Source organism: Fusarium flagelliforme, assembly GCF_020744385.1.
Source record: "Fusarium flagelliforme strain FIESC 12 MPI-CAGE-AA-0113 chromosome Unknown B0J16scaffold_5, whole genome shotgun sequence".
NCBI lineage: Eukaryota > Fungi > Ascomycota > Sordariomycetes > Hypocreales > Nectriaceae > Fusarium > Fusarium flagelliforme.
This window is the reverse complement of record NW_025763507.1, coordinates 3752542-3780391: the sequence shown is the minus strand read 5'-3', so window position 1 is coordinate 3780391 and position 27850 is coordinate 3752542. Positions and strand designations below refer to the sequence as shown.

General features: G+C 48.5%; 9 protein-coding genes and 2 non-coding genes across 11 annotated transcripts; 3 read left to right on the top strand and 8 right to left on the bottom strand.

Annotated features, from left to right (window-relative positions):
• Positions 1–112: 112 nt before the first annotated feature.
• Positions 113–1646, bottom strand: B0J16DRAFT_269548 (uncharacterized protein; the record flags this gene model as incomplete). The annotated part of the gene is made up of 3 exons (XM_046123514.1): positions 113–489; positions 537–1105; positions 1150–1646. The coding sequence occupies 3 exons, from the start codon at positions 1644–1646 to the stop codon at positions 113–115; spliced, it is 1443 nt and encodes a 480-aa protein (XP_045982012.1).
• Positions 1647–2214: 568 nt separating this feature from the next.
• On the bottom strand, positions 2215–4345 carry B0J16DRAFT_402062 (heterokaryon incompatibility protein-domain-containing protein). The gene is made up of 2 exons (XM_046132616.1): positions 4011–4345; positions 2215–3956 (listed from the first exon to the last, which is right to left on the bottom strand). Exons 1-2 carry the CDS (start codon positions 4320–4322, stop codon positions 2307–2309), a joined length of 1962 nt encoding a protein of 653 aa, XP_045982011.1. The 5' UTR covers positions 4323–4345; the 3' UTR covers positions 2215–2306.
• Positions 4346–4697: 352 nt separating this feature from the next.
• On the bottom strand, positions 4698–6750 carry B0J16DRAFT_345976 (CoA-transferase family III domain-containing protein). Its single transcript, XM_046128354.1, has one exon. The coding sequence runs from the start codon at positions 6435–6437 to the stop codon at positions 4713–4715; it is 1725 nt and encodes a 574-aa protein (XP_045982010.1). The 5' UTR covers positions 6438–6750; the 3' UTR covers positions 4698–4712.
• Positions 6751–7142: 392 nt separating this feature from the next.
• B0J16DRAFT_307908 (uncharacterized protein) lies at positions 7143–10052 on the top strand. The gene is made up of 3 exons (XM_046124853.1): positions 7143–8135; positions 8649–8674; positions 9025–10052. Exons 1-3 carry the CDS (start codon positions 7167–7169, stop codon positions 9992–9994), a joined length of 1965 nt encoding a protein of 654 aa, XP_045982009.1. The 5' UTR covers positions 7143–7166; the 3' UTR covers positions 9995–10052.
• Positions 10053–13632: 3580 nt separating this feature from the next.
• B0J16DRAFT_386649 (uncharacterized protein) lies at positions 13633–15970 on the top strand (the record flags this gene model as incomplete). The annotated part of the gene is made up of 3 exons (XM_046131588.1): positions 13633–14965; positions 15011–15839; positions 15889–15970. 3 exons carry the CDS (start codon positions 13633–13635, stop codon positions 15968–15970), a joined length of 2244 nt encoding a protein of 747 aa, XP_045982008.1.
• Positions 15971–16283: 313 nt separating this feature from the next.
• Positions 16284–18981, top strand: B0J16DRAFT_165205 (major facilitator superfamily domain-containing protein). The gene is made up of 11 exons (XM_046122299.1): positions 16284–16726; positions 16774–16833; positions 16884–16897; positions 16945–16981; positions 17031–17056; positions 17101–17174; positions 17221–17317; positions 17368–17629; positions 17677–17869; positions 17920–18466; positions 18515–18981. Exons 1-11 carry the CDS (start codon positions 16690–16692, stop codon positions 18644–18646), a joined length of 1479 nt encoding a protein of 492 aa, XP_045982007.1. The 5' UTR covers positions 16284–16689; the 3' UTR covers positions 18647–18981.
• Positions 18982–19700: 719 nt separating this feature from the next.
• Positions 19701–21093, bottom strand: B0J16DRAFT_345967 (FAD dependent oxidoreductase). The gene has a single exon (XM_046128353.1). It carries the CDS (start codon positions 21020–21022, stop codon positions 19820–19822), a length of 1203 nt encoding a protein of 400 aa, XP_045982006.1. The 5' UTR covers positions 21023–21093; the 3' UTR covers positions 19701–19819.
• A 47-nt stretch (positions 21094–21140) lies between these two features.
• On the bottom strand, positions 21141–21224 carry B0J16DRAFT_t197. Its single transcript has one exon. It is a non-coding gene; the product is annotated as a tRNA-Asn (tRNA).
• Positions 21225–21511: 287 nt separating this feature from the next.
• B0J16DRAFT_307895 (peptidase S8/S53 domain-containing protein) lies at positions 21512–22803 on the bottom strand (the record flags this gene model as incomplete). The annotated part of the gene is made up of 2 exons (XM_046124852.1): positions 21512–22441; positions 22489–22803. 2 exons carry the CDS (start codon positions 22801–22803, stop codon positions 21512–21514), a joined length of 1245 nt encoding a protein of 414 aa, XP_045982005.1.
• Positions 22804–24407: 1604 nt separating this feature from the next.
• Positions 24408–24492, bottom strand: B0J16DRAFT_t196. The gene has a single exon. It is a non-coding gene; the product is annotated as a tRNA-Tyr (tRNA).
• Positions 24493–24860: 368 nt separating this feature from the next.
• B0J16DRAFT_402050 (uncharacterized protein) lies at positions 24861–27143 on the bottom strand (the record flags this gene model as incomplete). Its single annotated transcript, XM_046132615.1, has 1 exon — positions 24861–27143. The coding sequence occupies one exon, from the start codon at positions 27141–27143 to the stop codon at positions 24861–24863; it is 2283 nt and encodes a 760-aa protein (XP_045982004.1).
• Positions 27144–27850: the final 707 nt, after the last annotated feature.

The following is a 27850-nucleotide window of genomic DNA, read 5'->3' as shown; positions in this document are numbered from 1 at the left end:
TGTGCAGAACTCGCTCCTCGAAAGAAAACCTTAGCTGTTGCATCAGCCATGCCTCGAGAAACAGTATTCCGGAGATTGATTACATAAAATTAAATAGCCCGTCCTTGACAATCTATCCTAGAGTTTCAAATCTCTGTAAAGGTATGGCTCTAGTAAGTGTGGGTCCACTTGGTCTCCTGCTACGAACCATAGAAAAGCAACTGAAAACAGAGATACAGAGAGAAACAGCAAGACACGATCCATAACCAGCAAAGAATTGAGCCCTTTCGTTAAACTTGTAAACCTCTGCCCCTGTATCAGCCTTCAAATCCCCATTGTGTGTCGATATACCTAGCGAAATGGTCGATACCACCACGTCTTGTAGATAACGCTCAATCTTGTCAGGCGTGATATCAAGCTGAGTACTGAACCTGTCCTTCATGCCGACGTAAGGGCTACTCAGAACTTCTGTGGCGTTTCCTTGGAAAAATCGGCTAAACCCGTCCAAATCTAGGAATGTTAACATTTCATGTATCTACGTTTGGAGCAACACTCACTCCTCGTCGCTGCACCTCTCAAAGCATGAACTGCCCCGCGGCTAATCGCAAAAGCCTGTGCATTTGTGAAGTTAGCGCGCAGGGTGTCGTTGGCTTTCAATGGTTCGGCAGGATCATCCCCGTAAAAGAAATAATCGTAGAATTGTGTTTGGATCCAAGCTGTGTCATTCCAGAATTCTCTTTCATTTTCAATCTTGACGTTGATGGATTGCGATGCATCGCGCGAGTTGTTCACATGGAGGTTATATGTTGCTAGCGTCGTATGGCAATCCAGCGTCTTCAGGCTCTGATTGTTGCACACTTCTGCGTACCAGCTGATCTTGAAAGAATTGCTGGCGCGGCTGTATAGGGCATCTGAGCTGCTATTTACCTGGTCCTTGGCCGCGTAGATAGTTGGACAATTGTCAATCACTGCTTCTTCAGGGCCAACATGTCGGCAATTGAATCGCGGACCGTCTATAGAGATATTGTACTCACAAGAGCTGCCGCACGGTGAATTGAGTCTGACGTGTTTACCTGAAGAGAGAACTTGACTAGCCAACGCTCTCAGACTCGGTCGTACGTCATTCCTGCACGGTGTTAGCAAACATTCATTCTGGAGTCAAATACTCACATGTAGCTGAAGTCACCATTCATCTCAAACAGAGACTTCTCAACAAACGATTGATACGTCCCATTTCCATAGTCGCTGATATTCATCGTCGGCACATCATGCAACATCGTATTGACAGCATTCTCGAACTCAACAGTAAGAGCACCGGGTGGAAACACGATCGCAAACGGAATTCCAGCACAAAGTAGACTGACTAGCCAAAGTTCCCTGACTTTGGGAATCCAAACAATAACCTTAGGACGGACTAAGTTCCATGGGCTGGAGTTGAGGGTCCTGAGCACGTCCTCTAATCCAAAAAGTGGTCTTTTCTGCCAAACGTTGCGCAGGATCTGTTCGTAGGCGATACCAAGGCCCCCAAGAAGAGCTATCTCTGCAATGATGGCTAGAATATTGGCCAAGGCGGTTGACAGATTCTGAGGGATTGTTTCGTGAACTGGCTGGTCGTTCTGCCAGGCGAATATTCCCCAGTGTATAATCATGAAAGCGAGAGCTACCATCTATTAGAAATGTTGCCCTGACTGCAAAGGCAATTTAAACTTACAAACGAAATTGAAGAGGATCATCTGCAAGATTCTCCAACGGGTTTTGAGTCTGTCCGGAACTGTTGCTACGACGTTGCTTTGAAATGGTCCCCTCGGGGCTTGTCGAAGGTCACTATCCAGAAGAGATTCATTATCATTCATTTTGAGGGTAGTTTTTTGTCGATGAGATGTAGAAGGCAAAAGAATCACCAAAGAAGGCCCAATTTGAGGACTTTGCTTCAATGCCCCAGGCCTTGCGGCCACGCGCGGCGATACGCCCCGTAAGCGCTGTGAACTCGACTGTGTCATACACTCATTCCATCATTGGTAGCCTGATTTTATACATTGGTCGCACTGCATTAAAAATTTAGAGTCAGTAAATATGATTGGGCTACCTGCCAGCGCTAACGATTTAAAGATGTGAGTCGTCTTTCAGCTTGTCCAGATTGTTCCGAGCCTGATTATGTACGTACGTGTACGATAGCTGGCCCCTTCAATCTGCTAGAGAAGTCTTGGAGTTCAGTTGCACCTTGTTGAATTAAAGCATGCATCGGGATTATATTCCAAAACGTTCTTATTGATACATGTGCTAAGCTCTCGCAAGTCGACCTTTTCACATAATTTCTTGAAGCCTCTTCAGATCATAGCAATGTCGTCAAGGGAAGCTGATTCAAATACAGTTTCAGAAATATACGCCACACCGACCCGTTGATATCTGTCTAATCTGTCCGGTGCTTGACGTAAGATCAAGCAGCATAAATCACCTCTACCAGATGAACTGAATGCTAAGGCTTTAAATGGGACACCCCACAGTTCACTGTCAGAGAATTCGAAAGGATTGGTGTCTGCATCGAGTGGGAATTCCTGGCGAGAAATAGGGTCAACCACAATTACAGCTGATGAACCGTTTGGCTGCGGGGAGGAATATATCACTACCAAAGTGGTAAACCCTCGAAGTGTGATTGCGGCTTCTGCGAATTCTCCATATGGATCGTTCCCAGGCAAGGTGAAGGCGATGTCAGTAACTTCAACATGAACTGTCGCCGCTCTACCCCACAAGCTGACTCGACCTTCTATCGAGAGCCATGACCAGGAGGGGATGCATTTGACAGCAGGTCTAAAATGAGTAATCGCCTGCTGATTCGATCTTGGGAAGTGTTTCAAGTCTTTGAACTCAGACCACCACAGCAAGCTATGCGGCAAGGTTTCTTCCCATATCCCACAGAGATATCTGCCGAGCATTCCGCAGCAGTCGATTTGCTTCGCGATAGAGGCCAAAGCAGGCAGCCTATCCGAGTTCTTGGTGATATCTCTTGCACTGTATTGAGCGGCAATATCATCCCAGAATTCCATTCTTTCGAAGTTATGTCCCCAGTCGATAACATCCTGATACTTGGTTTTGATAGTTTTCCTTGGACCAAGCTGGGGCCAGGAGGTTCTGCCGTCGCTCAAATCTCCACATTCGCAGGTTGCAGAGGATCGGCACTCCCATACAAGTTCGGAGCTTGCAAAATGAATAATACGCTTCGCAAGCATTCGTTCTTGAAAGGCCCAGGCTCTGGTGAACAGCGGGAGATCTTCAGCTATCCAGTATTGGTCGCCCGTTTTCCATATATCGTGTTTATCTATCTCTCCTCGATGAGCGGAGACGGAAGCTTTGATAGTATGCCCGGCTGAGGACTTAAATTCGATCCTTCGTGCTGCTTGTCTGTCGGCAAACAGTCCACCGTTTCCATCCTTAGCATACGCAGCTGCAATTACAAGGTAGGCACCGCCGTAGACCTCGCCCATCTTTCCGCATTCCTTTTTCCAGTCAGCCTGATCTCCTTGAATGATACACAAGGAATCGATCCATATGTATTCATAGCCGAGACTAGCCGTTAGCTCTATTGCATCTTGGAAAGTCCTGGTTAGACTGGAAACACTCATGGCTGCTAATAAACGTTGTTCAAGATTGTCCCGATCCAAGGTCGGTATTTTCTTTGCTTGTTCCTGGGTCCCCCAGCAATGGCTCAATGCAGTGTAAGTGTACTTGGCGTCCGAAGTATTAGTAAGGAGAACACTGAGCTCCGAGCCATGGTTGACGATTTTCAGTAGCCGAGTAGGGTTTTGAATCTTATTGCCGCTTTTATTCAAGAACATGGCAGCTCTCGATTCTCCACAGTTCTCGTGACTTGCGCAAGATAAGATCTGATCTTTGATGAATTTCAGGCATTGTTGGCTTTTTGGATCTGACGAAGGTACATTCCGGATGGTGAACTCTGGCCATGGAATATCCCATTCCTCCTAGAATAGTACGATTAGTTCTCGAGTTTACCCGCCTATGAAAGACCCTCTTACCTGGCCAGAGATACTTAATTGTAGCCTTCTTGTCTGACTGTTGCTTGCGGACATCCAGTGGATAGAAACTTTTGCTGCACTGCTGCTTAACAGACCCCGCTGTACAACTACCAGAACTTCGCCGCGGTTGTCTTGAACATCCTCGGACCAGTAATCTTGGAAAGCAGAGGCAGATAGGCCCAACAGCTTACAGCGCTGGCATCCTTTCAATGCGGAGTCTTCAATCTGAGCAAGAGACTTTTCCATGTCGGTGCAATCACAGATAGAGCATTCTAGCCCTCTCACAGGCATTGAAGGGTCGAAGTGATCCATTTCAGATTATACAGGGATTATGGTGTTAAAAGCTGATGCCGAAAAGAAGAATTGTTCTGGACGGTGCCCTTTTAATGACGAGGTGTCTGCGTTCTGTTGGGTACTAAGGCAGCAATTGAGCCGCAGCCTGATTATAATGACTTAAAGGGTAAGTCTTGCGAGCCAATAGAGCTATTCCTGTTGGTAGTGAAATGCAACGGTCATCTTTCCATCTTTCCAAATTATCCCGAGCCTGATTCTGTACGTACCAGCGCGGTAACCCACCAATACAATCGACGCGAGAAGCTTTATCACAATCATCCCAAAAAGAAGCTCATTAAAGTTGAAATGAAAAGAAATCAATTCTAATCGCTAGTCTATGATGTGTCTATGGTGGCTAATGCAATCTATCTAAAGAAACTTAATACCCTCCGCCTTCTCATAAGCATAAGGCACACTAGGCGTCTTCCACTCAGGCGTACTCTCATCACTCAATCGACAAACAGGCTTAAGAATACTCAACTTCTTACCATCAAAGGCACTCTTATCAAAGTGCTGGTAAAAGTCGCTATCCTCAGCAACAACATCATCCAAAACCTTCTTCCAGCCATTCCAGACAGTAAGAAGAAGATCAAGAACGTGGTGTGAGCCGCGCATTTCACCCCATTGGAAACGTTCGGCGCATTCCGCGACGGTCTCAGGAGAGTACAGGCCGACGTCGGGACGGAGGGCGTAGGTGTTTACGGCGACCAGAGAGGCGTGAACGGCGTAGCTTCCGCCCTTGGTTGCGCGGTCGCGCAGGGCGAGGAGGGTTCCTACTGCGCCGAGAGCACCGGTTGTCATGTCGCTTACGGGCAGAGAGGGGAGGACGGCTTCATTGTTGGGCAGGTTGAGGGACTTGCCAGTGACATATGCCGAGCCAGCAGCGGCATCAGCGATTTGTTGCCAGCCAGGTCGCTCAGCGTAATAACCATCAGGACCGTAGCAGTTCTCCGAAACATGAACGATACCTCGACCGCGCTCACCGGCCATCTTGAGAATGTCGTTCAAACCAAGACCGTACTTGGGCATCTTGTTCATACGGAAGCCCTGGATGAAGACATCTGCCTCTCCGATGAGGGACTTGATAATAGCGGCTTCTTCGGGCTTGCGCAGGTCAATGGCGATGGTGCGCTTGCCGGCGTTGAGAGTAAGTTGCATAATGTTGATATCAGGGAGATGAGGAGGGTTGACACGGATGACATCAGCGCCGAAAGAAGATAGAATAGCACCGATTTGAGGACCAGCGATGACACGGGTCATTTCGACGACCTTGATACCAGCGAGAGGACGCTTGTCAGAAGAGTTGAAAGGAGGGAAAGCAACGGGTGGTGTAGGAATAGCCTGAGGTTGGGGCTTGACGTTGATGAGAGGATGAGCAGCGAGGGACTTGCCCATTTCGCTTTCGTTCCATTGCTTAGGAGTGAAGACGACACTACCGCAGTTGCCGTTCATAAGATTGGTGAACTCGAGCTTCTCGGGGGAGAGCTTGCTGGTGTACTTGGCGATATGAGCGGCGGCTTCTTCGTTGGAGGAGATAGCCTCGGAGGGGTTGACGCCAATGGACTTGAGCACGGGCTCCGCGTTCATGGATCCGTGGAGGGAGTACCAGACTTCAGGATCGGAAGTAGGATAAAGACCAGTGGTACGGTACTTCAAAGGCGTATCAACCCAGCCCTGCTCCCAATTGGGCAATAGCTTCTTAATCTCACCACTCTTAGTAAGTGAAACAACATCCTCACCACCAACATACGCCGTAGCAATATTTCCAAACCAGAGACCAGCCTGTGTAGTGTTCACAGTGATCTTGCGGTCCTTGTTCTCCTCGCCGCGGATAGTAAGGATTTCATCAGCGACTACACCGGCCATGGCGTGTAAGGCTGCTGCGACGGAGACGGCCTTGATGGGGCCGGGAATTACGGGGTATGATTCACCCTCGAAGTGGACTTTTGAGAGGATGGATTCATCTTGGGTGAAGGAGGGTGTTTGGGAGGCTATGAGGCGGAAGATGCGGGATGTGTCTTCGGGGACGGGGGTGAAGGTGCGGTCGGTGTGAGTACCAGGGCCGTAGACGTCTGGGATTCTTTCTTCAGCCATCGTGATGTGTGAAATAGAAGTAGTATTGAATATTATTAATGAGGTGGTGATATTAGAGTGAGATGAAATGATGTGTTGGATGATAATTGTTTCGATACGGATATGCTAGTGATATATGTATAGCTCCTCGACACCGACATTTATGCATCTCAAAACCCTTCATGCATCCCCTTACAACGCCCCATCTACCGACATGTCTGAATAAAGCGGATCAGCCCGAAAACCAAGAAATCGGCAATCTTCAAACGCGAGCGCGAGCGGATCTCCCGAGCTTCAAACATGAAAAAGAAATGGAGAAAGTGGATGATGTAACACGCGGCCTGAATGTAACATGAGGCTCAAACGCGGAAAGAATTCCTCAGATCGAAACGTCAGAGTGGAGAACAAGCTTTTCTCCCCTGATTAGAAGTCTTCTGGAAACATTCTGCAGGAAGATGGTCGATGATTTGTCGGTGTACGGAGTTTTCGGCCACGTGGATTGGCTATGAGTTCATCGGCCTCGGATCCGATGATGGGGCAAAGGTGGTCCACTTTGTCCCTGATCTACCGGCGCATGACGCAGGGCACGCTAAAGTAAATGCCGAAGTCGCGATTATGCGGAATTGAGAGCGAGAAGATAATGCTATTTTGGATTGCTGTGTCAATTATGATAAGATAAATACCGTTGCATTCCAGGTCTAGAGCTACTCAGTACAAACCTTGGCTCTAATACCATATTTTATTATCATCATGTCAATTAACACTGTCGCAATCATCGGCTGCGGCGCAATCGGCGCCTCATGGTCAGCCCTCTTCCTAGCCCAAGGACTCAAAGTCCAAGCCTTCGACATCAATCCCGCATCAGAAACATATCTTCGCAACTTCATCCGCGATGCCCTCCCCGTTTTGTCCTCCATCGGCCTAGTCAAGAACACTGCCGCCAAACCCGAAGATGTAATCTTCACAACAACCATGTCTGAAGCGTTACAGGATGTTGATTTCGTTCAAGAGAATGGTCCTGAACGAATTGATTTCAAAAGGAAGCTTTTCCAAGATATGGGAGAGATGTTGGGCGAGGATGTTATTATTGCTACTAGTTCTAGTGGTTTGACTTGTTCTTCTATCCAGGAGGGTTTGACTGCTGAGGCAAGGCCGGAACGATGTGTTGTTGGGCACCCGTTTAATCCCCCGCATCTTATTCCTCTGGTCGAAGTAGTCGGCGGCGCACAAACTTCCCCAGACATCATCACACGGACAATGAACTTCTATACAGCCATGGGCAAGCAACCAATCCATCTTAAGAAGGAAGTCCCTGGTCACGTCGCAAACAGAATCCAAGCAGCCGTCATGCGCGAAGTCTTCCACATTCTGCAGCAACAAGTCTGCGACGTACAAGACATCGACGACGCAGTATCCTACGGTCCTGGACTTCGTTGGGGTGTAATGGGACCGAATACACTGTTCCATCTAGGTGGTGGAGAGGGTGGTATTGAGCATTTTGCTGATCATTTGCTGGGACCTTTGCAGACGTGGTATGCGCCTGAGAATCCGGTTGTTGATGAGAGTTTGAAGGAGAAGTGGATTGAGGGGACAAGGAAGGCTATTGATGAGAGAGGATATGGGGATTTGGTTAAGCAGAGGGATGAGGAGCTTGTTAGGTTGTTGAATGTTAGGAAGGAGTGGGATGATTATGCTAAAGAGAAGTCATCATATATGGATGTGAAGAGGATTATATAGACACTTAGACTAATATCGCTGAATTATACCATTTTTCAATCACTTGAACAGTCTGATCGCCGAACTGTTGTTATCAGATGTGACAGATTCTAACCGATAAGCGACAAGGTACAAGAACCAAGTATTTCCCACTTAGCGGCAGTACTTCTGAACACATGAAAAATCGCCGTAGTGGCAAGTCTCTTATCGATATCTAAGCTGATAAGATAAGGTAATCTAAGTCGCGAGATCGCTCGTAGACAATTGCCGTGTCAAAGTAAGCTCACGGCCAATGTCTTATGAAATGGCAGTACATATTCAGCTAAAGGATGGTATCAACCATGACTTTGATCATGAAACCCTCTTTCTCTGGGTTCTGACTTTGAGTTGGATGGACGAATTGTTTGTTAAGCAAACGTTTTTCACCATGGAAGCGTTTGACACATTATTCGTCATGGTCAATCGTCAATTTAACTCGACATGCTCTTAATCTACAATTAAAAAAACTACTAGCAGACGGATATCATCAATTGTAACATTCAGTATCAACCTCACCCTAATTCCTGATCCCCATGCCTAGAATTCTCTTCTCAAAATCTTCACTGATAAAGCTACCCTAAATCGCGATCGAATCGACGATCTCTACGTCACAATTCCGCGGTGGGTCCAACCTCGGTATCCACTCCCCCGGTCGCTCCATATTTCAGGGTAGCTCCGGCAATGCAGCGGTGTCCAAGAAAATGTCGGACTCTTCGGGACGCGACGCACGGCCTGGTCGTATCCACTTGTTCGCCGACGTTCGGCGCTATGATGAAACATTCTGGAATTTTGCCTTGTTGGGTTATACTAAATACTGACTGTCGCCAGTAGCTGAACACTTTCACTGTCTAAGAATACTCTGCCCTTCTATTGAACATTCAGTATTTGCACACAACCACATACACCTAGTTGTTCAAGATTCCTACAGCTTCGCATTCATCATGGGCTCATTAAGTCTCCCCCGTCTATACATCCTAGACACCGGCCTCATCAACTTCCCCAACCAACAAGGCCGTATCGTCTCCTGTAACACAGATGGCTCCGACCTCCGCACAATCTTCGACAACATGTCAACCATGCCCGACGGCATCGCAATCCACAACAACTACATGTACTGGACAAACATGGGCCCAACCTTTAAATCAAACGACGGCTCCATAGAACGTTCCCGTCTCGATGGGTCTGAACGTACTACCATTGTTGAATCAGGCATCATTGGCGTTCATACCCCCAAGCAACTCACTATCGCGCCAAAGAGTGGGAAGCTTTATTGGTGTGATAGGGAGGGTATGAAGGTTATGCGGGCTAACCTTGATGGATCGGATGTTGAAGTGCTGGTTTCTACTGGGAGCACGGCACAGGATAGGGAGGATATGTGTCGTTGGTGTGTAGGTGTTACCGTGGATGAAACAAACGGGTACTTCTACTGGTCCCAAAAAGGTCCTTCAAAAGGAAAACAAGGCCGCATCTTCCGCGCACAAATCAACAACCCCTCTCAAATCGAAGTTGTGATGATCAACCTCCCGGAACCTATCGATTTGGAGATTGATGAAGAGACGCAAACTTTGTACTGGACAGATCGTGGTGATCCACCAAAGGGAAATTCACTAAACCGCGCTTACGTGGGTGGAAGTGAACCTTCAGAAAGGGAAATTTTGGCAAAGAGATTACATGAGACTATTGGTCTGGCGTTGGATAAGAAGGCTGGTGTGGCGTATGTTACGGATTTGTCGGGGGGTGTTTATGAGGTTGGGTTGAAGAGTAGGGAGAAGAAGGTTTTGTTTGCGGAGTTGGGAGATTTAACTGGTATTGCTTTGGCTTAGATGATATCCGAAATAGATTTAGACTTGAAATCCTCACCAAATAGACCTAGAATTCATTCTGAATGATCTTGGACATTTGAGTGCATTTTCCAGCGTGTGATCACTTTCGCCAGTGGCATTCACGACACAATCTGAGTTTGGTCGATGCCCTAGGCACCGAGATGTGAGTAAGTGCCAACGTGACTGGAAAAATCGAATGAGGGCTTTCAATAAACTCTATGCCATGGCCTGGCCAATAACCTCGCCCAAGATGTATTTACTTTGCGACAAGCGTTCAGTGTCCAATCGAGCCGACAACTGGCACCCATCGAATTGCGCGCATCCTCTCAACCTTAAAAGTCAACACGAAAGTACGTGAAATGATTAAGTTTAAGAAATTGTATAAAAAGCATCCATCCCCCGCCATGAATCTTTCACTTCCAAATTTCTATCACAAAACCCAACATCGTCTTCCATCTCACAACCATGGACGACCAAAATAAGAACCAGAAGAAGCCAGAAGCCAAGCCCGAGGCTCCTGGAGTACCGCACCCCCTCTCATCTAGGCTGCGTCCCTCTTACTTCGATATCCCCCCAATTGACGACCGTTTCTCAATGCGGCCGGCATCCTGGATCACCCCTAGCCTTGTACCTCCCGCGGGGAAACCTTACAATTATTTCTCCCTTGAAGAAACTTCACGACAACATACCCCCGTACACGATACCCCTTCAACTCCCAGCGCATCTGAGCTGCCCCCACTCAACCCCAATTCCCGGAAGAGGAAGTACGACTCGATTTCGACTTCCTCTCCTCCACCTTCTCCGGAAGCATCACGAGCCACACCACCTAAACACCCGAAGAATCCATTAACACCTGCGAAGCCTAAGAAGAGCAAGCCCATGAGTGTCCGCGAGGAGGAGGAGCGCATCGCACAGCTCCGTGGTCTTCGCGATCTATACCGACCCGAATACCTTATATCCCTCCAAGAGCAGGAAAAGAAGCGCTCGCCGAGTCTAATCAGCACGGACGAGTCTGATGACGACTATATTGCTCCTGATTCTGAATCGGAAACTGAATCTGAGTCCTCCCAAGAGCAGGAAAGGAATTGCTCGCCGGTTCCAAGCTGCACGGACGAGTCTGACAGCGATTACTCTGTTCCTGACACTGAATCAATTCCCGACACCGAATCTATACCCGACACCGAATCCGAATCCGAACCTGAACCTGAACCTGAACCTTCTCAAGAGCAAGGAAGGGAGATGTCGCCTAGTGTAAGCGACAAGATACTGCGCACTATGTCTACCCCAGAGCCAGACCTGTATAGCCCGCCTACTCCAAGCTGGAACGACTTGGGCCCTCGGGACGATGACAAGCTATACGGCGCTCTCTTCGGTCTTGTTCCTGCTAGCAGTCTTGGAGCTCCTCCCCCTTCTCCTCAAAACACCGCTACACCTGCACAAGAGCAAGAGAAGAACCGGTCGCCTAGTCCATCCGGCAGTGAATCACTGAGTCAAGCCTTTGAAAAAGGACTTGACAAACGACGGCGCGAAGATCAAGCTATTGCTTCTGCCAAGCCTAGTCTTTCTCAAGACCTGGAAAAGAAGGTGCACTCGAGTCTGAAGTCTTACGACTTGAACATTCAGAAACTCGCAAAGGATATCGACGAACATTGCGATCGAATCCGCGAACGTTTTGATCGTCTTGAGAAAGAGAAGCGCGATCGCCGCGATAATACTATTCCTCGAACTTATCAAGAAATGGCAGATATCATGTTTCCCGGTCGAAGCATTTGCGACCTGACCGTCGACGAGCGTCAAGAGGTTAGGGTCGAACGTCGCCGTCGTCTTGAGAAAGGACATCTCGAACGTTTTGGCAATCGCGGCAAGGGTATTGCTGGACCGTCTCGGGAACAGACGGTGTCTCCGAGTCCAAACCTTGACGTGATGATTCGTCAGGAACGTGAGAAACTTCGGGAACTCGATTATGCTCAAGCTCTCGATCGTGCTCGTAGCGCTACTGCTGCTGCCGTGAGACGTTCTTCCGACCCTGCGACGCGATTGCCTAGTCCAGATCACAACGACCCAGTCTCTCAAACACCTGAGACATCCGAACAGCAATCTCGCGAAGGACTTGATGCTCCTGTTGCTACATCTAATCAGAAACAGAAAAGGAAGACTCGAGTCTACGACGACGACTTATCCGAGATGATCGATCAGCAACGCCGTTCTGAGGAACGGAAAAAGAAGAGGTCGCCCAGGCCAAATCCCAACGACGCACTCAACATGTCAGAGAAAGAAGCTCGTGAGGAGACTAACAACACCATCTCCAAACCTTCTGAAGAAGAGAAGGACGCATTGCCTGACTACGACTGGGTTATGGAACTGGAGAACAATCTTCGCCGAAGTCTAGATTCTTTCCCTCCTCGTCCCCCATCTTCCCAAGGACAGAAAAGGAAGAGATCCACTGCCTCTGACCACGAGAAGTCGTTCTTCGAGCATTTCGAGGAAATGAGGAAACATGTTCGAGAATCCGTCGAGCAAGAGAAAAAGCGTCGTAAGACGAACGACCTAAGCTTCCAGGAATGCATGAACGACCTTTACCCAGCGGATTCCGAGATCTGGAAGATTGACGATGAGCCACTTCAAGTCAAATCGTCAAAGCCGGTTGAATCGCAATCAGACAAGGATCTGGGCAATGGTCGTCCTCTCTCTTTCGATGAGTATCTTGCCCAGGATTTGGAAGGGGCTATCAACGATCTCAAGGGCAGTGCTCCCTTTGCCGGCAACCCTCCCCTTCTCACCGTGCCTCCCATTTCTACAACATCCCCCATGCTCCCCTTGCCCCCCATGGCCCCCTTTCCCACAATGCCCCTTATGCCCTCCATGCCTCCTTTTCCCACCACACCCGCCATGCCCAACGACTCGTCGTTCGACATCGAACCAAGGAGGTACCACATCAGCCGCCCAGCGTCCCTAAGCCTCCCCCAGTCCATGGCCTGCTACTACGCCTTTCCCTTCGGATCTTCCCGCGACCACAGACCGTGGTTCCCCGAGATCGAGGTCCTGGAAGCCGTCAGCGACAAGTCATTTAGCGAGTGGGTCGATATCACGGGTGTGCGTGAATTTATTCATGACGAGATATCCCGTGTAGCACGCCGCAATGTGACAATCGAGGCGTGTCGGGTCAAGGGAGAGAAGAATGTTAGGTTGATGGCTTTCATGTTGATGGAAGACAACTCATGGCTAGTTTCACCTTCCCTGTACGATCTTGCCATCTCTCTTGGCAGGATTTCGGATAGGCTTTCAAGCATGGGGATTAATGATGTTAAGGTTGAGGTCTGGGAGACGGACTTCCATTTGTCGGTTATTTGAGAGGCAATTCCTCAAGTAATTTCAGTGTTCGAGATATGGATATCAGAGTGTGTTTATACCTTCAAGATTGAAGTTCTTTATGTTAGACTGTTATAATAATAGAATGAAACTATTCCACATCCGGCTTGACTGATCGTGTGGGCTTCAATGTTATTGGTTGGTGATTGTGTCAAAGGGCTGAAGATGACAAGAAAATAGTGGGTCAGCTCCTCAAGACGAACGGCTGTTCATTCTTCTGTCTTTCCTCATACAAACATCGCATCATTATAAGGTTCTTTATCGCTAGAATGAGTGAAGAACATTCCTTATTCCCGGAGATTGACTTTGCTGACCTGGAGGATATTCTCAACCATCCTGTAGACTCAGTGGCAGTCGACCTGCCCTTCTCGTGGGATGTTGATGACACCATTGACCCTCAGCAACTCAGCTCTCCCCCTACTTTCGGGGGCGCCATTCATGTTACCAATCTCGAACCCATCAATATAGTTCAGCCTTCAGAACCATCCAACAGCCCAGTTACCCCCGACCCGAAACCCCTCACCTATCAACCCAAACCCGGGAAACGCCTGTCCCTTATTTCCGTCCGCGTCCTAAACAAATGGCTATCAGCCCACACCCATCATCCCTACCCTACCGTCGCAGAAGTCGAATCCATGATCCGACAAACAGGTCTCAGCAAACAACAGATTCTGAATTGGTTCGCCAATGCTCGGCGACGAAAGAAGTTTGAACGGGTGGAAACAGACCTTAGTTCGGGATCTTCGGAGGCGTGTCCGAGAGATATACCTGTTCGGCCACCGACGCCATTTGTTCAGCAGAGTCCGTTTGAACGGTGGAGAGATTCGCCGCCCGAAGATGAGCCGTCTAGTATGGCTGCTATTGCTAGGGCAGTTTCTGGTGCTGAAGAGCATTCGGAGAGTGGTCGGATGAGATCGAGGCATGCGCCTTCTGTGACGGGGAGTTGGGCTACAAGCGCTGAGACATCTGACTCGAGTCGAAGCTCGCACGTTGGTTCAGATGGCTCACTGGACTCACTGCGAAAGGTGGCCAAAAAGCGACGACGAGCTGGGCCGCGAGGCAGACGCTATGGTACTAGGCAGCTTGCCCAAGTGTGTCACCGGTTTCAGTGTACGTTCTGTACGGAGACGTTCAAGTTAAAACATACGTGGACGCGACATGAAAGAACACAGCATCTTTCGCTTGAACAGTGGGAATGTTCGCCTCTCGGTCCGACAGTTCTCAACGAACAATCTGAACCGACCTGTGTCTATTGTGGTATTGTCAGCCCAGAAGCCGGTCACTTCGAAACTCACAACCACGACCTATGTCAAAAGAGGGAAAGAGGAGAGCGGACCTTCTATAGGAAAGACCATTTGCGACAACACCTTCGACTTGTTCATGGGTCAGAGTTTAGAAAAATCCCAATGGAAGATTGGAAGTTCAAGCATGAAGATGTGTTGTCAAGATGTGGCTTCTGCGATATCAACATGACGACTTGGTCTGAAAGAATGAATCATCTGGCGGAGCACTTTAAAGAAGGCATGACGATGGCTGATTGGAAGGGAAATTGGGGGTTTGATGCATCTACACTTGATATGGTTGAGAACCACATGCCTCCGTGTAAGTAGCACCTCTATTCAAAGAGGCTCTTACTGATTCATACAGACCTCATCGACTACGAACGAAACTCTCCCCTCCCATTCACAACCTCCCAAGGCGCCCCCTACAGCTCAACAAACGCCTTCGAGCTCCTCCAACTAGAACTAGACTACTTTTACTCCAACTATCTCGACACCCATCACACGATCCCGAGCTCAGAAACTCTCCATCTCGAAGCATGCTGCATAATCTTCGGCGCCGAGATCTCCTCATCCTCAACAAATCCAGCATGCTCCTGGTTACGAGATCTAGTATTGGGTACGGAGCATATCACTGCAAAGGCTAGGATGACACCCATGAAAAGCGCTGCAAAGTCACGGTTTACTGAGTTGAGAATTCATAGTAAGAAGGATATCTTTGAACATTGTAAGTTGGAGAGTGGGTTGAGGGAATATGTTGATATGCTTGGGCTGTTGAGCTTGGAGGTTGGGGATGAGGAGTTGCAGAAGGAGGCTTGTGAGATTATAAAGACCATGGGGGGTGCCTCACCCATGTTTACGGGATTGCTGGTGGGCTTGGCTAACGCTTCGACGAGATGGTTGGTGCCATTTCGGTTACGTGCTGGATTGTCTGGGCATAACAGTGGGCAGATTGAGACTCAAGATAATCTGTCGCAGCTGAATGCCCTGCCTTTCTATACTGATTACGATAACCCCGTCCTTGCACCAGCGCTAGACCAAAAGATTGTTTCTCTCAACGATGGAAACATGTACAGGGGTTTCACGCGGGATCTGACCCGCTACGTCGCGCGCACCATTTCACCGTTGAACCCAACGAGTCATGTCCCGACGGATGAGGAACTTCAATACCAAGCGCGATGGATCGAGTACGACAGGTATGCACTCTTACCATTCTTAAATTGCAGATACTAACAGCCTGATGAGCCATGACGTGTGGAATCAAACACCAGCTGATAATGCAGATTGGCTTGCAGAGTTCAAGAAGGAATCTGGTCTTTTTAAATAGCGCCCTCGGCAATTGTTTTGAGTAAAGTTTTTGGAAGTTTGATAGCCGAATGCCGAGCGACAGCCGTTGACAACTATTTTTACCTCCGATCTTTTCACCGTGAGAAGCCAAGGAATCTAGACTTTGTAAACGCATGATGTCTTGCTTATGCCCGTACCTGTCATCTCGGACTTATCTGATCTAAGTAATCCCTTCATCTGATAATATTTTGCACTTCCACGGGGTCTTATCCGTGCGCACTTGCTGTTTAATCCCTCAAACCTTACACGGCAAAGTACGGACTTTCTAACCGAAAACCCCCATCGCTTGAAACCGAGGGTGTGGAACAACCACTAAAATCCCTCCGGAATCGGCATCCCACAAAGTCCCCAATAGAATTCAAGACATCCCACAAACAAGTCGGCCGCCATTACGGCATAAGAAATCTTACTTGAAGCTTAATCCCCACATGGATGCAACGCTTAACAGTCTCGATTTAACCTTGTGGTCCAAGGGTCCACTGGCTACTCTCCTTCAGGAAATGCGCCGTGCCTAGTTTCGGTAGTTCAGTCCATGCGCAACCAACGAACTGAGTTTAACAGGGAAAAGGTTTTCCTAGTAATCTGATCATCTTATCTGGGTTGATTGATAAACTTTGCTTTTCCCTGATTGATAACTTTTGCGGCTTTTGTTTCTTGGCTCTCGTAACGTATTCATTCACAACGCCATCATTTGTCAAGATGGAGTCAAAGGGCGGTTTTGTCGCCAGCGCGCGTCGTATGTATGCATTGTCACTGATGTTAGATTGGCACTAATGATGGTAGATTTCTTTGTTGGCAGTTCTGCCACGTCAAAAGAAGAGAGAAAGCTTGTTAGAAAATTGGGTATGTGCACATAAAATCGTTGACAATTGACAAGGCTAACTTTATCGCAGATTTCTTCATCTTGGTACGAGTCTCCGGTAGTTTGGTGGATCATGGACTAACCAATCGCAGACGTACTGCTGTCTCAGCTACTTCTTCAATTTCCTGGGTAAGATATTCTTGGCCTACCGAATGAACACAACTAACAGACTATTCAGACCGTGCAGCCTTTGCCAATGCCTATGTATGTTCGCATGGATATGAGTTTTGTTCCGACTGACAAATTAGGTCGCTGGTCTTCGTGAGTCGCTCAACATGACCGGTTACGACTACAACAAGGTTCTTTCCGTCACAACCGCTGGGTACGTCTCATCATATCCTCTCAAGGCGCCTTTCTAACTTCTCCAGAATGGCAATTGGTCAACTTCCCAACGGTATCATCATCCAGAGAGTTAAGCCTCGCATCTGGCTTCCTTCAATGGTCGTTTTCTGGGCCGCCATGACAGTAACTACACCCCAATCAACCATCTACTGATATCCACTAACACAACCCAGATGCTCAGTGCCGCAGTCAAGAATGTTACCCAACTGTGCGTCCTCCGCTTCTTCCTTGGTCTCGCAGAAGCAAGCACATACTCCGGCGCGATGTACATCATCGGCGCCTGGTACAAACCCGAAGAAATCCAAAAACGAACAGCTCTGTTCGGTGTGTCCGGTCAAATCGGAACCATGTTTGCTGGTGTGATGATGACTGCTATTCATAAGGGTATGAGAGGTATGGCTGGTCTGCAGGGCTGGCAGTGGGTGTTCATCATTGGTAAGTAAGCGAAACCCTGATTTGAAGGACTGAATTGACTTGAGAAGATGGTATCATCACTCTGCCTATCGCTGTGTTCGGCTTTCTTTACTTCCCCGATACGCCTGAGAACACCAAGGCTAGTTATTTGAATGAGTCAGAAAAGAAACTTGCGCTTAGCAGAGTTCCTCGTATTGCTGAGGGTGGTCATAACATTATGCCCATGTCGCTCATCAAGCGAGTCTTTCTTACTCCCATGTTGTAAGTGGCTTAAACCCCAAATTCTCCGATCTTTACTAATGGTGTATCAGCTGGATTCTCTTCTTCTGGTCCCCCGTCTGCGCCTCCACCGAAGGCTTCCCTTTCCAGAACAGCTTCCTTCTCTGGCTCAAGTACTACAACGACAAATTCTCCCAAGTCCAGATCAACACCTACCCTCTCGGTGTGCAGGCCGTGGGTATCTTGGCCAACATGCTTGCGGCATGGCACATGGACGCCACCGGCCAACGTGTCCCCATGGCCATCGTCTGCATCATTCTTCAGATTGTAGTAGGATCCATGCTGCTTGTCAAGAACCTCTCTATGGGCGCTACCATGTTTGCGTTTTACTTGGCCGGTTCAGCGTATATGGTTAACCCTCTGATCTTTGGTTGGGCGAATATTATTTTGCAACGAACAGGCGATGATGCCCTGCGAAGTATCACGTTGTACTGCATGAACATCGGATCTATGTCTATGTGGACCTTCTGGGGTATCATCTTCTACAGTGCTGCTGATGCACCTTACTGGAAGAAGGGTGCTATTGCTCTTTTGGGCGGCTGTGCTGTTATGTTCTGCTACATGTGGCTTGTTGTCTTCGTAAGTCTCTTGTTTGAGGATGTGAGAGTGGTTACTAACATAATCCAGGTTGACAGGAAAACAATGAAAAAGTACGGCGACGGAATGGCCGATAATGCAGAGGAGCCTATCGAGGTCGGCGAAAATGAGAAAGAGACCAATCCTACCGTTGTTACGGAGAAGAAACCCGCCAGTACATGAGATTTAACCGAGGGACTGGATCTAAAACCTGGGGGAAGACGAGTGGTGGTGGTCGGTTGAAGTTTGAGCCAGTAGCGAATAAGCCGTTTAATGGATGTGCTTTCTTTGAATGCTACACAAACCAATATTTAATGTTGTGCTTTTCATAACGAGGAACAATTCTGCAGAGACGTGTCACCCGAGACAGGCTTAAGACCTACTTGTCCAGTCTAAACAATGCTCTAAAACCTCTGACTGATCGTCTCACCCAATACTGAGCAGCCAAAACAAACCACGAAGCTGAGGGACAGGCCTAACGCTCGCTGATCACCTAACGAAAATAGGTCTATCAAGATATCTGTTTTATGTGACAGGTTCACTGGTCACTTCCACAGAGTTGATGCCTGCTGAATGCAGGTACTGCCCAACTGAAAGTAAACTTTGATCAGGTCACACATTACCTGTTTCCCACAACAGCAAGACGGACAGAACTGCAGTAACACCTTCTGCTGTTCTGGTATGCCCATGTTCAAATTACTATAAGGATCTCCTTTTTTCCGCAAGGTCCAAGCTTTTCTCTTCTTCTCCATCCATCATCAGCTTACAGCTTTTGACACCTGTTACCACTCTACTACACACACACAATCTCACAACCTTTTACACAGCTTTCTTACACACCATCAAGGGCATCATGCATCCCCTTCTCAAGTCTGCGAAGCGCTGGTTGCGCAAAGCCTTTGGCAAGAAGTATCCAAAGGAGGTTGCCGATGACCGAAAGTGGAAGGCTTTCAAGGCCGAGAAGCGTGAGTCCGAGCGTGCGCTGAAGCGACATCGACGGGACGCTCGCATCAAGCGAGAGGGCCAGTACCACTGTTATGGAGTACCAGACAGCTACGAGGGCTGATCTGGTGATTGACCAGACAGGGGAGTAGAGGGAGTTGCGCCAGTTGCAGGCAACTGAGGGGGAGACAATGGTGAGATATTGAGAGTGATTGACCTGGCGATTGACCAGGACATAGGAGTGGAAGAGGAGGATTCAGCAGTTGCAGGCAACTGATTAGATAAAAAGATAAAAAGCAGAGAATTGACGTTTGATATTTTCCGGCCAAAACAAAAGTCCCCTTGTGATATGATAAGATGCAAAGGCAGTGATCCAAGACCTTTGTGATGAACGTTCTATGACTAAACCAAAAATCATCGTGTAAACCGATCCAGTCGGAATTGATGGAGTGCGTCATCCGTCTCGCCTGTCAAGATCTGTTTACTAACCAACTCCCCAACAATCGCCGCGTTCGTGACCCCAGAGTGCATAACCGCCACACTGACATTATCCAGACCCGTTTGCCCAATAATAGGAAGACCGTCCTTGGGTGTCGGTTTATTTCCAACAGTGAAATAGTCAAACTCGAGTTTATCGCCCCCAACCAAAGTGTCTTGTAGTATTCTGAACACCTCTTGTGCTGTTTTCTCTGGATCTTCACCAGGATCGTCGCCTGGGTTCTCACAGCCCGCCCGAACAACACCGTCTTTGGTCTGGCGCATGTAGAGGTACTTTGAGTTGATGAGACTATTTAGGACCTGGTGTTTGACAGGCTTAGAGTTGACGATCAAGGCTGGTACTGAACGAATTGGGATCGTGATGTCTTCTGTTGCTAGAAGAGGCACCGTGCCCAGACCTGCTGCGACAACGACATGATCGCCGTGGACTTCCTCTCCGGAGTCTAGAATCACTCCAGTTACACGACCATTGCTTTTTGTGAATGCCTTTGCGGTGGCCTTGATGACTTTCACATTGCCCTTGTCTTCTGCGTCGGCGACCATCTGCTGAGCCGCGACATGAGCTTCAATAGCACCCTCATCAGTGTAGTAAAATCCCCATTCAGGAAGACTTTCACGCTTGATCCCAGGTTCTTTAGAATTGATTTCGTCCCCCGTCATACGCATAACAGTATACCCCCAGCCCGTCAAAGTAACGTGTTTATCCAACAAGGTCTCCATTGGTTTATGCCAATTGACAGACCCGCCCCACGTAATGGGTAAGTCCGGAAGTTCCCTCTCAATCTCGTTCCATCGCTTCAAAGACCGCACACGGAAGTTGTGATAGGACTTGTCGCTGGCCGAGCTCGCGTTTAACCAGGCAAAAGACGCTGAGCTGGCGGGCCCACCAATATCTTGGGCGATAATGGTGACCTTGGTGCTCTTCGCTAAATGCCATGCGATGGAGGCGCCGACTATACCTGCGCCGATAACAAGGACATGGGGCTGATGGGAATCTGTCATTTTTGTACTCGACCTCGAAGATGGCATGAAAGAGATTGAAGAACAAGGTACCAACAATGCGGTAATGAGAATACGGTGAGTGTCCGAGTCGCGCTGACCCCGCCTTCGATGGATCATCCAGGTCACAAGAGTTAGAACATGTGATCAAGAATGACGTCGTGTGCGGCAGTAATAAAAAGAAAAAGTCAATGAACACCGCGATGTTCGGTAAAAATGATACGAATGGCAAAAGAAACTCCCCCGGGAAGGCTCGAACTTCCGATCTCCCGATTGTCTATGAATAACAGTCGGACGCTTTAGCCAACTAAGCCACAGGGGATAGCTGATTGGATGGTGAGAAGACTTACTATTTGACAACATATCGATAACCTAATCTTTTCGTTCAGTTACCCGGCCGTTTCTTCGATCCATCTCTGTTTAATTCAATCGCATACTCAGTTAGAATATATGAAGTTTCGGAAGATCACATGCGATGGCAAAATTGTGAACAATACAAAAACATGCTGGCAATACACGGTATTCGAAAACAAACGCCTATGGTTCAGTGACTAAAATACAACCAAGCTCAATGCAAAATGAGTGTTAACCTTCACCCAAAGATCCCCTCTACTGCTGCCAGTTGTCATTGTTGGCGATCAAATTCGCCGCACCCTTTAAATTTCCAGAAACCTTCTTGGCAGTACCAACCTCCTTCAACCACCCAGTGATAGCCCCAACACCCTCAATCGCATCCACACTCATTGCATAAAGCACCAAACCCGCAACATAAGGCGCGGCCATAGAAGTTCCGTCTTCCGTGAAAGTATGTGTGTTGGACTTATGACCACTTGACAAGATACCGACACCCGGCGCCATGATCTTGACTACCTTTCCGTAGTTGGAAAAGTCAGCGACTTTCCAGTTTTCATCAATGGCGCCGACGGTGATGGCGGTGGCTGCTGAGCCGGGTGATTCTTTGCCTGCGTCTCTGTTGTCGTTGCCGGATGCTGTTACTGTTACGACACCTTTCTTTGATGCGTTGTCAACGGCTTTGTTGAAGGCGTTGGACTTTTCGCCGCCGAGGGACATGTTGATTACGGCTCTCCATGTACGATCTCGCTTGATGATGTCGTTGACCGCCCAGTTAAATGCGTCGAGGACGATGGAAGTATCACTCTCATCATCCTTGAACACTTTGAGGGCTAGGATATTCGCCTTCTTGGCAACACCGTAAGTCTTTCCGGCGATGATGCCAGCGACGTGAGTGCCATGGCCATCTGTGTCGACGTTGTTACCCTTCCAGTTTGTCCAAGCGGCTTTGGCACGGCCACCAAATTCATTGTGAGTAGTTCGTACGCCTGTGTCGATGACATAGGCGTACATGTCCGTGCCCGCAGAGTTCTCGTAGATGTACTCCTTGAAACCCTTCTTTCTGTGGGAGATCGTACCAAGACCCCATGTTGACTTCTTTTGGGTGACTTCAGCTCTCTTCTCAAGATTGTCATCTCTCTTGACGCGAGAGATCTTCCAGACACGGTTGGGTTCAACAGCAAGAACCTAGCATTCGTCAGCTTCATTCTTCACACCAGAAAGACGTGTCGTACCTCGGGACTTTTCTTGATCTCTTTGATAGTAACACTATCAAAGGATCCCGCATATCCTTGAAAGCCAGACTTGCTATCATAAGTCTTCTCAATGCCAAGCTCCTCACGCTTTGTCAAGCTTCGCTTATGCACATCCTTGACCCATTTGAGATGGATCTTGGCCTTGACAGCGTCAATCTCAGGCTTGAGGGTGATGATGTAACTGCCCGGGATAATGGCACCAGGTTCAGCAGCTGGTGCAGCGGGGGCAGGAGAGGCGAGACCACATCCCAGAAAGAGGGTCACCGCCAGAGCGATGTTCTTGAAGTTGACCATGATGAAAAATGAAGCTGATGAGCTGTGATGAAAAGAATAAACTGGTGAGCCAAGATGATCATGTTTATACTGATTCGCTTAATATGTACATCACATAACGATCGCAATACTGCGCTCGGATAATGGCGTCTATCACAATTGTGATCTTCATTAGCTCTCCCCACCTGCACGTTGTACCTGACTGTACCTGAAAATGCAGCCACTCGACCCTTATCTACATCAAACTTCAACTAAAATACAGAGGGCTGTCGCTAACTGTTTGTAAACGGACAGTGGCTGAATCTAGATGTGGCTGGACTTGCCATAAAAGGACACCAATTCCAGCGCGACGGGACGCTATCGCCTTTTTAGAGGGAGGAAAGATCGGGTGAGACCAAATTTGGCTGGCTGAGACCTAGTATGAGGGGGAAAAGGCGTGGTATTGAACTTTAAAAACGATAGAATGGTGATGCGATTGAGCCATGTTTCCGTGGTCCCTGGTCCCTGGAGAAGGGATGCGCGATGGAAGAAACACCAAGAACTGACCACGTTTGTTCTCACAATGGGAGAATTTACATCACGAGTTTTCCTTTTATCCATTATTGATGCAGCTTCAAGACAGTAACAGTCTGTAATCGTCTATCCGTCCTATTCTCTCTAGTGCCAGGACTCCATGTACCATGCATTCCATCATCGGTTTCAGCTTTTCTAGAAGGTTTATCTCAGGCAGCCTCTTCTTGGCAAACCACCCTACTACTCTGTCATTGTCTGCAAACAGAGGGTTTCTCATGAGCTGGGGAGCCGAAGCAGCCACCGGCTGGTGGAGGGCGGGTCCCAGGTCAGCTGAAGCCATTCCAGGGACATACCTTGACTGCCACAAGGTTCCGATCTAACAGCCACGATAGCTCCCCTGCGTTAGTCCCAGGCACTTATCAGATCGGCTTATTAGGCTAACACTACACGTGGTGCCACAAGGGTCAAAGAGCGTTTGCATCGTAGAATAGCTCGAGAGACCGGTTCACTCGCCTTACATCTCGACCCTGAATAACCAATAATGGCCCGAGACTTTCTCTAGTAATTATCCCTCATCTCGCATTCCAGACCGACGTATCTACTAATAAGGGCTGGCCGAGAGTTCTAAATCCGGCTATCGAGAAAGCGTTAGCGGTTTGGCAACATACTTGCGAGCTACGAACAAGCTTAAATCATGCAAGGACCCTGAAGACGCTAAGCTATTGGCTGATCGATGCATGAGTCTATTATTCGACTAGGGAATCTCGAGCACGTATGAGAATTTACTATCGCTCAACTATTTCTTGCCCGGCGGAGCCTTGGAAGCTCAAGCTGAAGGGACCTTTCGGTCATAAGACTCCGACGGGGCTTGCACTTCGGCTTTGAGCGAAAACCTACAGGTTCACTAAAGACGGTCCAAGTCATTAGCGGTGTGTGCTTGATACTGTCACAGATCGCTCGTCTCAGAAGAATTGAGCGTTCAGACTTGGTCCGACCAGAATGGGTGGAACCCGGGACGAAACCAGAGTTTCTCGTCGAGCAAAAAAGATTGTTTCTGCTGACGAGTGAAGAAAAAGGATTTATGAGCCAGAGAAAGCAAAAAATGGAGAAGTTCCCCGAAACCTGGATCGAACAAGTGACCTTTCGATGACATATAACAATTACAGTCGAACGCTCTTCCAGCTGAGCTATTCGGGGACAAGATCATGTGATTTGTTGACTCCTCGGTTAACACAACTCAACAGGACCCAGTCACAACCAGGAACTCAAGTCCCAATCGACTCTCATTGAGCGGTGGTGAAGTTGGCTAATTAGAAGATTTTTTTGGCAAGACAGAGCACACTAAAAGTAGCAGTGGATCGAGATGTACTGATTCTTTCTACCTAGTTAAACGTCATCCAGGGAACATGTCTACTCCATCATCCCAAAGAGCGGCAATTGGAGCGATACTGACAGAGAGCCTAATGATTCCTTTCGGACTCATAAGACACAAAATTAACAAATTAAAATTAGTGTGAAGTGAAGCTATATATTAAAAAAAGCGCTAAGCGATTGACTTTATCCTTCTAGCCCTGCAACTCAGCTCTAAACTCATACTCGCCCGGTCTTTCCTCCGTAGGGTAACATCTAATCCTTGTAGCCCTCTTTTCAGCATCACTCACACTAACCTTCTTGGTAGCACCTGCAATAGCGGAGAAAGTCATAACACGCTGCGCGTCCGTGCCATCACTCGTCATGGCCTGAATACCATAGTACACACCAATAGTCGCAATGGTGAAGGATACAGCGTACACAGCTACGAGGATTGACCATCCGTAGTCGAAGAAGTTGGCTTTGCGACGGCGTTCGCATTTGTAATTTGTGTCTTCGCCGCCGGTGCCTGTGCCTGAGAGCTTGGATGGGTCTGCTGCCCAGGCGACGGCTAGAAGCTGAGGGTCTGAGAGGAGGGAGATGAGCAGGTCTTCGTAGACGCGACCGACTTCGGCTTGAAAGTCGTGGACGGGGAGACTTTCATGTCTGTCGAGGAGGTTTGTTGTAGTGATTGCTCCATCTGCTAGGACGACGCCTTGGACTTTGACGTTACCGAAGAGTTTCTCACGAAGTCTTAGGCCAAGACTGTGGAAGGCGGCGATGCGACGGTATCGGGCGTAGTCGTTTCGAGGGCTGACGTAGTTCCTCTCTGGCTCTGCTAAGTTTCCGTCGGCTGTTCCGTCGGTTGACTCGTTGGTCCAGCTGCTCCATTCTGTGTCGATGATTTTTCGCTTGTAGTCGCGTTCGGTGATTTCATACTTCTGGAATCCGGCGGTGTAGTTGAATGTCACAGTGTAGTTGACCTCCCAGTGGTCACAGGCGAAGATAATGGGAGTGTAATCGTCGTTCCATCCGTCGGTGTCCTTGTCTTTGGCGTGTTCCTTAGTATGGTCTTGGACCTCTGCATAACCGATCCAGATACTAGGCTCGGTTCTGAAAACGCCAAGGTTCTTGGGAAAGTCAGGACCATCCTCCTCGGAGGGGATACCACCGATAGTGACGTTGTCAATTTGCGGTCTCTGATATTCTCCAAGATCGGTGTTGGCGAAATACGTGTAGTTGCCAGCAGGAACAAGCGTGCTGAGGTTGAAAGGTGCATCCATGTTACCAAACTTCTTCATTTCGGATCCAACTCCATTGGCAAGCTCCTCACACTTGTAGCCAGGGCCGACGAAAGAGACAGTAGTCGAGCAGTCCCAACCGTCTCCGCAGATCTCCTTGGAAATGTTGAGCTTGTAAACAGGCTGACCACTCGAGAACACACCAGCAGCGATGCGGTCAAGGGAAGATGAGGGAACATTGTAGTACTCGAAGATATTGTCGTTGGTCTTGGCATCCTCGGCAAGGTTTCCATCAGGTGCCGTCCAGTTGTAACCAGAAAGGGACCGACCATTCATGATCTCGCCGTCAGCTTTTTTGGGAGTCTGGAAACTCTCCTTGGCCTCATTGCTGAAGTTCAAGGTGCGGACAGAAGGACAAAAGGAGTCTTCTACCCTCTCACCGGGAATGACGTAGAGTTGTGCAGATGTCAAGATGACAACAGCGGGACTGAACCACATGTACAGAGCGAGAAACATAACAAACCATGACTTGGCCCAAGCTTCGCGGTTGAACAATTCGACGAGGTTGTGCGTGGCGCCAAACAATGAGTCGACAGCGTGAATAGAGAAACCCTTTTGACCAACAGCTCGCCATGCTACTTGTTGGTGAGCCATGACTGCCGCGAGGATGAAGTTGGCGTTGGCGATGAACGAGATCAATTGACCAGCTCGGAGCATCCATTGTTGATTAACTGCTTCGCGGCCGTCGAGCCAGTTATAGAAGAAATGGTGACCAATAGCACCAGCGACTCCAATGATCAAGCAGCCAATCATAGACCACTTGCTCTTCATCGCCCGGAACAAGAAAGGTCCCTCAGGATTGACTGTCGCGGTGGGTTGATGGACGACGTGGACATCGGGGGTTTTGTTGTAGGCGGCAACGGCAGGATCATGGCCCATGAGACCTCTATGACTGTCAAAAGCACGATCGTAACCAGGACTGTCTCGAAGATTAGGGCTCTGTGGATCAAGCCATGGCGAAGTATTGTGAAGAAACGTCGCCTGGTTAAGCTCCGGCGAGACAGCATGCGTAGGCTGAAACTGGCCTATAGAAGGCTGCGGTGAAACAACATACTGCTGCTGCTGCTGTTGAGGATGGCTGGGAGGCTGTTGGTCTGCCACAATCTTGTCATCCATTCCGGCGGTATTGTCGACAGGAACCGTAGCGTACGCAGGACCGTTGGACGAAGAGCCCAGAATTCTGGAGAAGCCTTCCATGATGATTATATGCCAGGCGGAATTGTGGCGAGATTTTCCTCGCTGTATTGTCTAGACCCCGTTTTGCTTTGCTGGTAACTGCGACTAGTAGGTTGAAGGGCAAAAAGTAAGCTGCATGTGCATGCATATATGGTTTGGCCCCCAACGCGCCGGCGACACTTCCCGGTTGAGGAAGACCTGCCGACGACGACATCCACTTTGACATTCTTCTTTTGGGAGACCAGCCCGGTTAAGGTTGGGTATGCCGGTGTATTGTCTGACGGCCAAGCCTGATAAGGCTGGGAGATCCAGTTTCGTGGAGTCAGAATGTAACGTTGGTCAGGAAGAAGTCGAAATCGTCATGGGTTTCACGGGTTACCATGTGTAATTTGAGTTTAGACATGAACTCATGTAATTTGAGAGGCCTGAAACGAGGCTTTGGGCAGATTTTCACAATGGATGGCACGAGGGCTGGAATCGATAATCCTGGCTAGATAATCTTGGCTTTCAGGCTGCCAAGATTTTGAGGTGAAGCTAGTCCAGCCTGATTCTGTACGTATTGTCTTTTGGACCCCAATCTTCAATAATTCGAAATACCCTCATGGACCATTACTTAAAGGATGTAGTTGCAGGTGGCAAGAGCCTACACTCCATTTTCATAGTAAAAAATTCTCTTCTTTTTCCATATTCTCTATGATAAGGTTACAACGCCAATGTGGTTCCAGCTT

Bases quoted from the DNA above. Each gene is read 5' to 3' on its own strand.
- B0J16DRAFT_345976 (XM_046128354.1), bottom strand. From the start codon at position 6,437: ATGGCTGAAGAAAGAATCCCAGACGTCTACGGCCCTGGTACTCACACC.
- B0J16DRAFT_165205 (XM_046122299.1), top strand. From the start codon at position 16,690: ATGGAGTCAAAGGGCGGTTTTGTCGCCAGCGCGCGTC. The intron at 16,982-17,030 runs GTAAGATATTCT...CAGACTATTCAG, and splicing joins CTACTTCTTCAATTTCCTGG to ACCGTGCAGCCTTTGCCAAT. The intron at 17,318-17,367 runs GTAACTACACCC...AACACAACCCAG, and splicing joins TTTTCTGGGCCGCCATGACA to ATGCTCAGTGCCGCAGTCAA.
- B0J16DRAFT_307908 (XM_046124853.1), top strand. From the start codon at position 7,167: ATGTCAATTAACACTGTCGCAATCATCGGCTGCGGCGCAATCGGCGCC. The intron at 8,136-8,648 runs GTGAAGAGGATT...AACTACTAGCAG, and splicing joins AGAAGTCATCATATATGGAT to ACGGATATCATCAATTGTAA. The intron at 8,675-9,024 runs GTATCAACCTCA...TCACTGTCTAAG, and splicing joins ATCATCAATTGTAACATTCA to AATACTCTGCCCTTCTATTG.
- B0J16DRAFT_402062 (XM_046132616.1), bottom strand. From the start codon at position 4,322: ATGGATCACTTCGACCCTTCAATGCCTGTGAGAGGGCTAGAATGCTCT. The intron at 3,957-4,010 runs GTAAGAGGGTCT...GTACTATTCTAG, and splicing joins AATTAAGTATCTCTGGCCAG to GAGGAATGGGATATTCCATG.
- B0J16DRAFT_345967 (XM_046128353.1), bottom strand. From the start codon at position 21,022: ATGATCCATCGAAGGCGGGGTCAGCGCGACTCGGACACTCACCGTATT.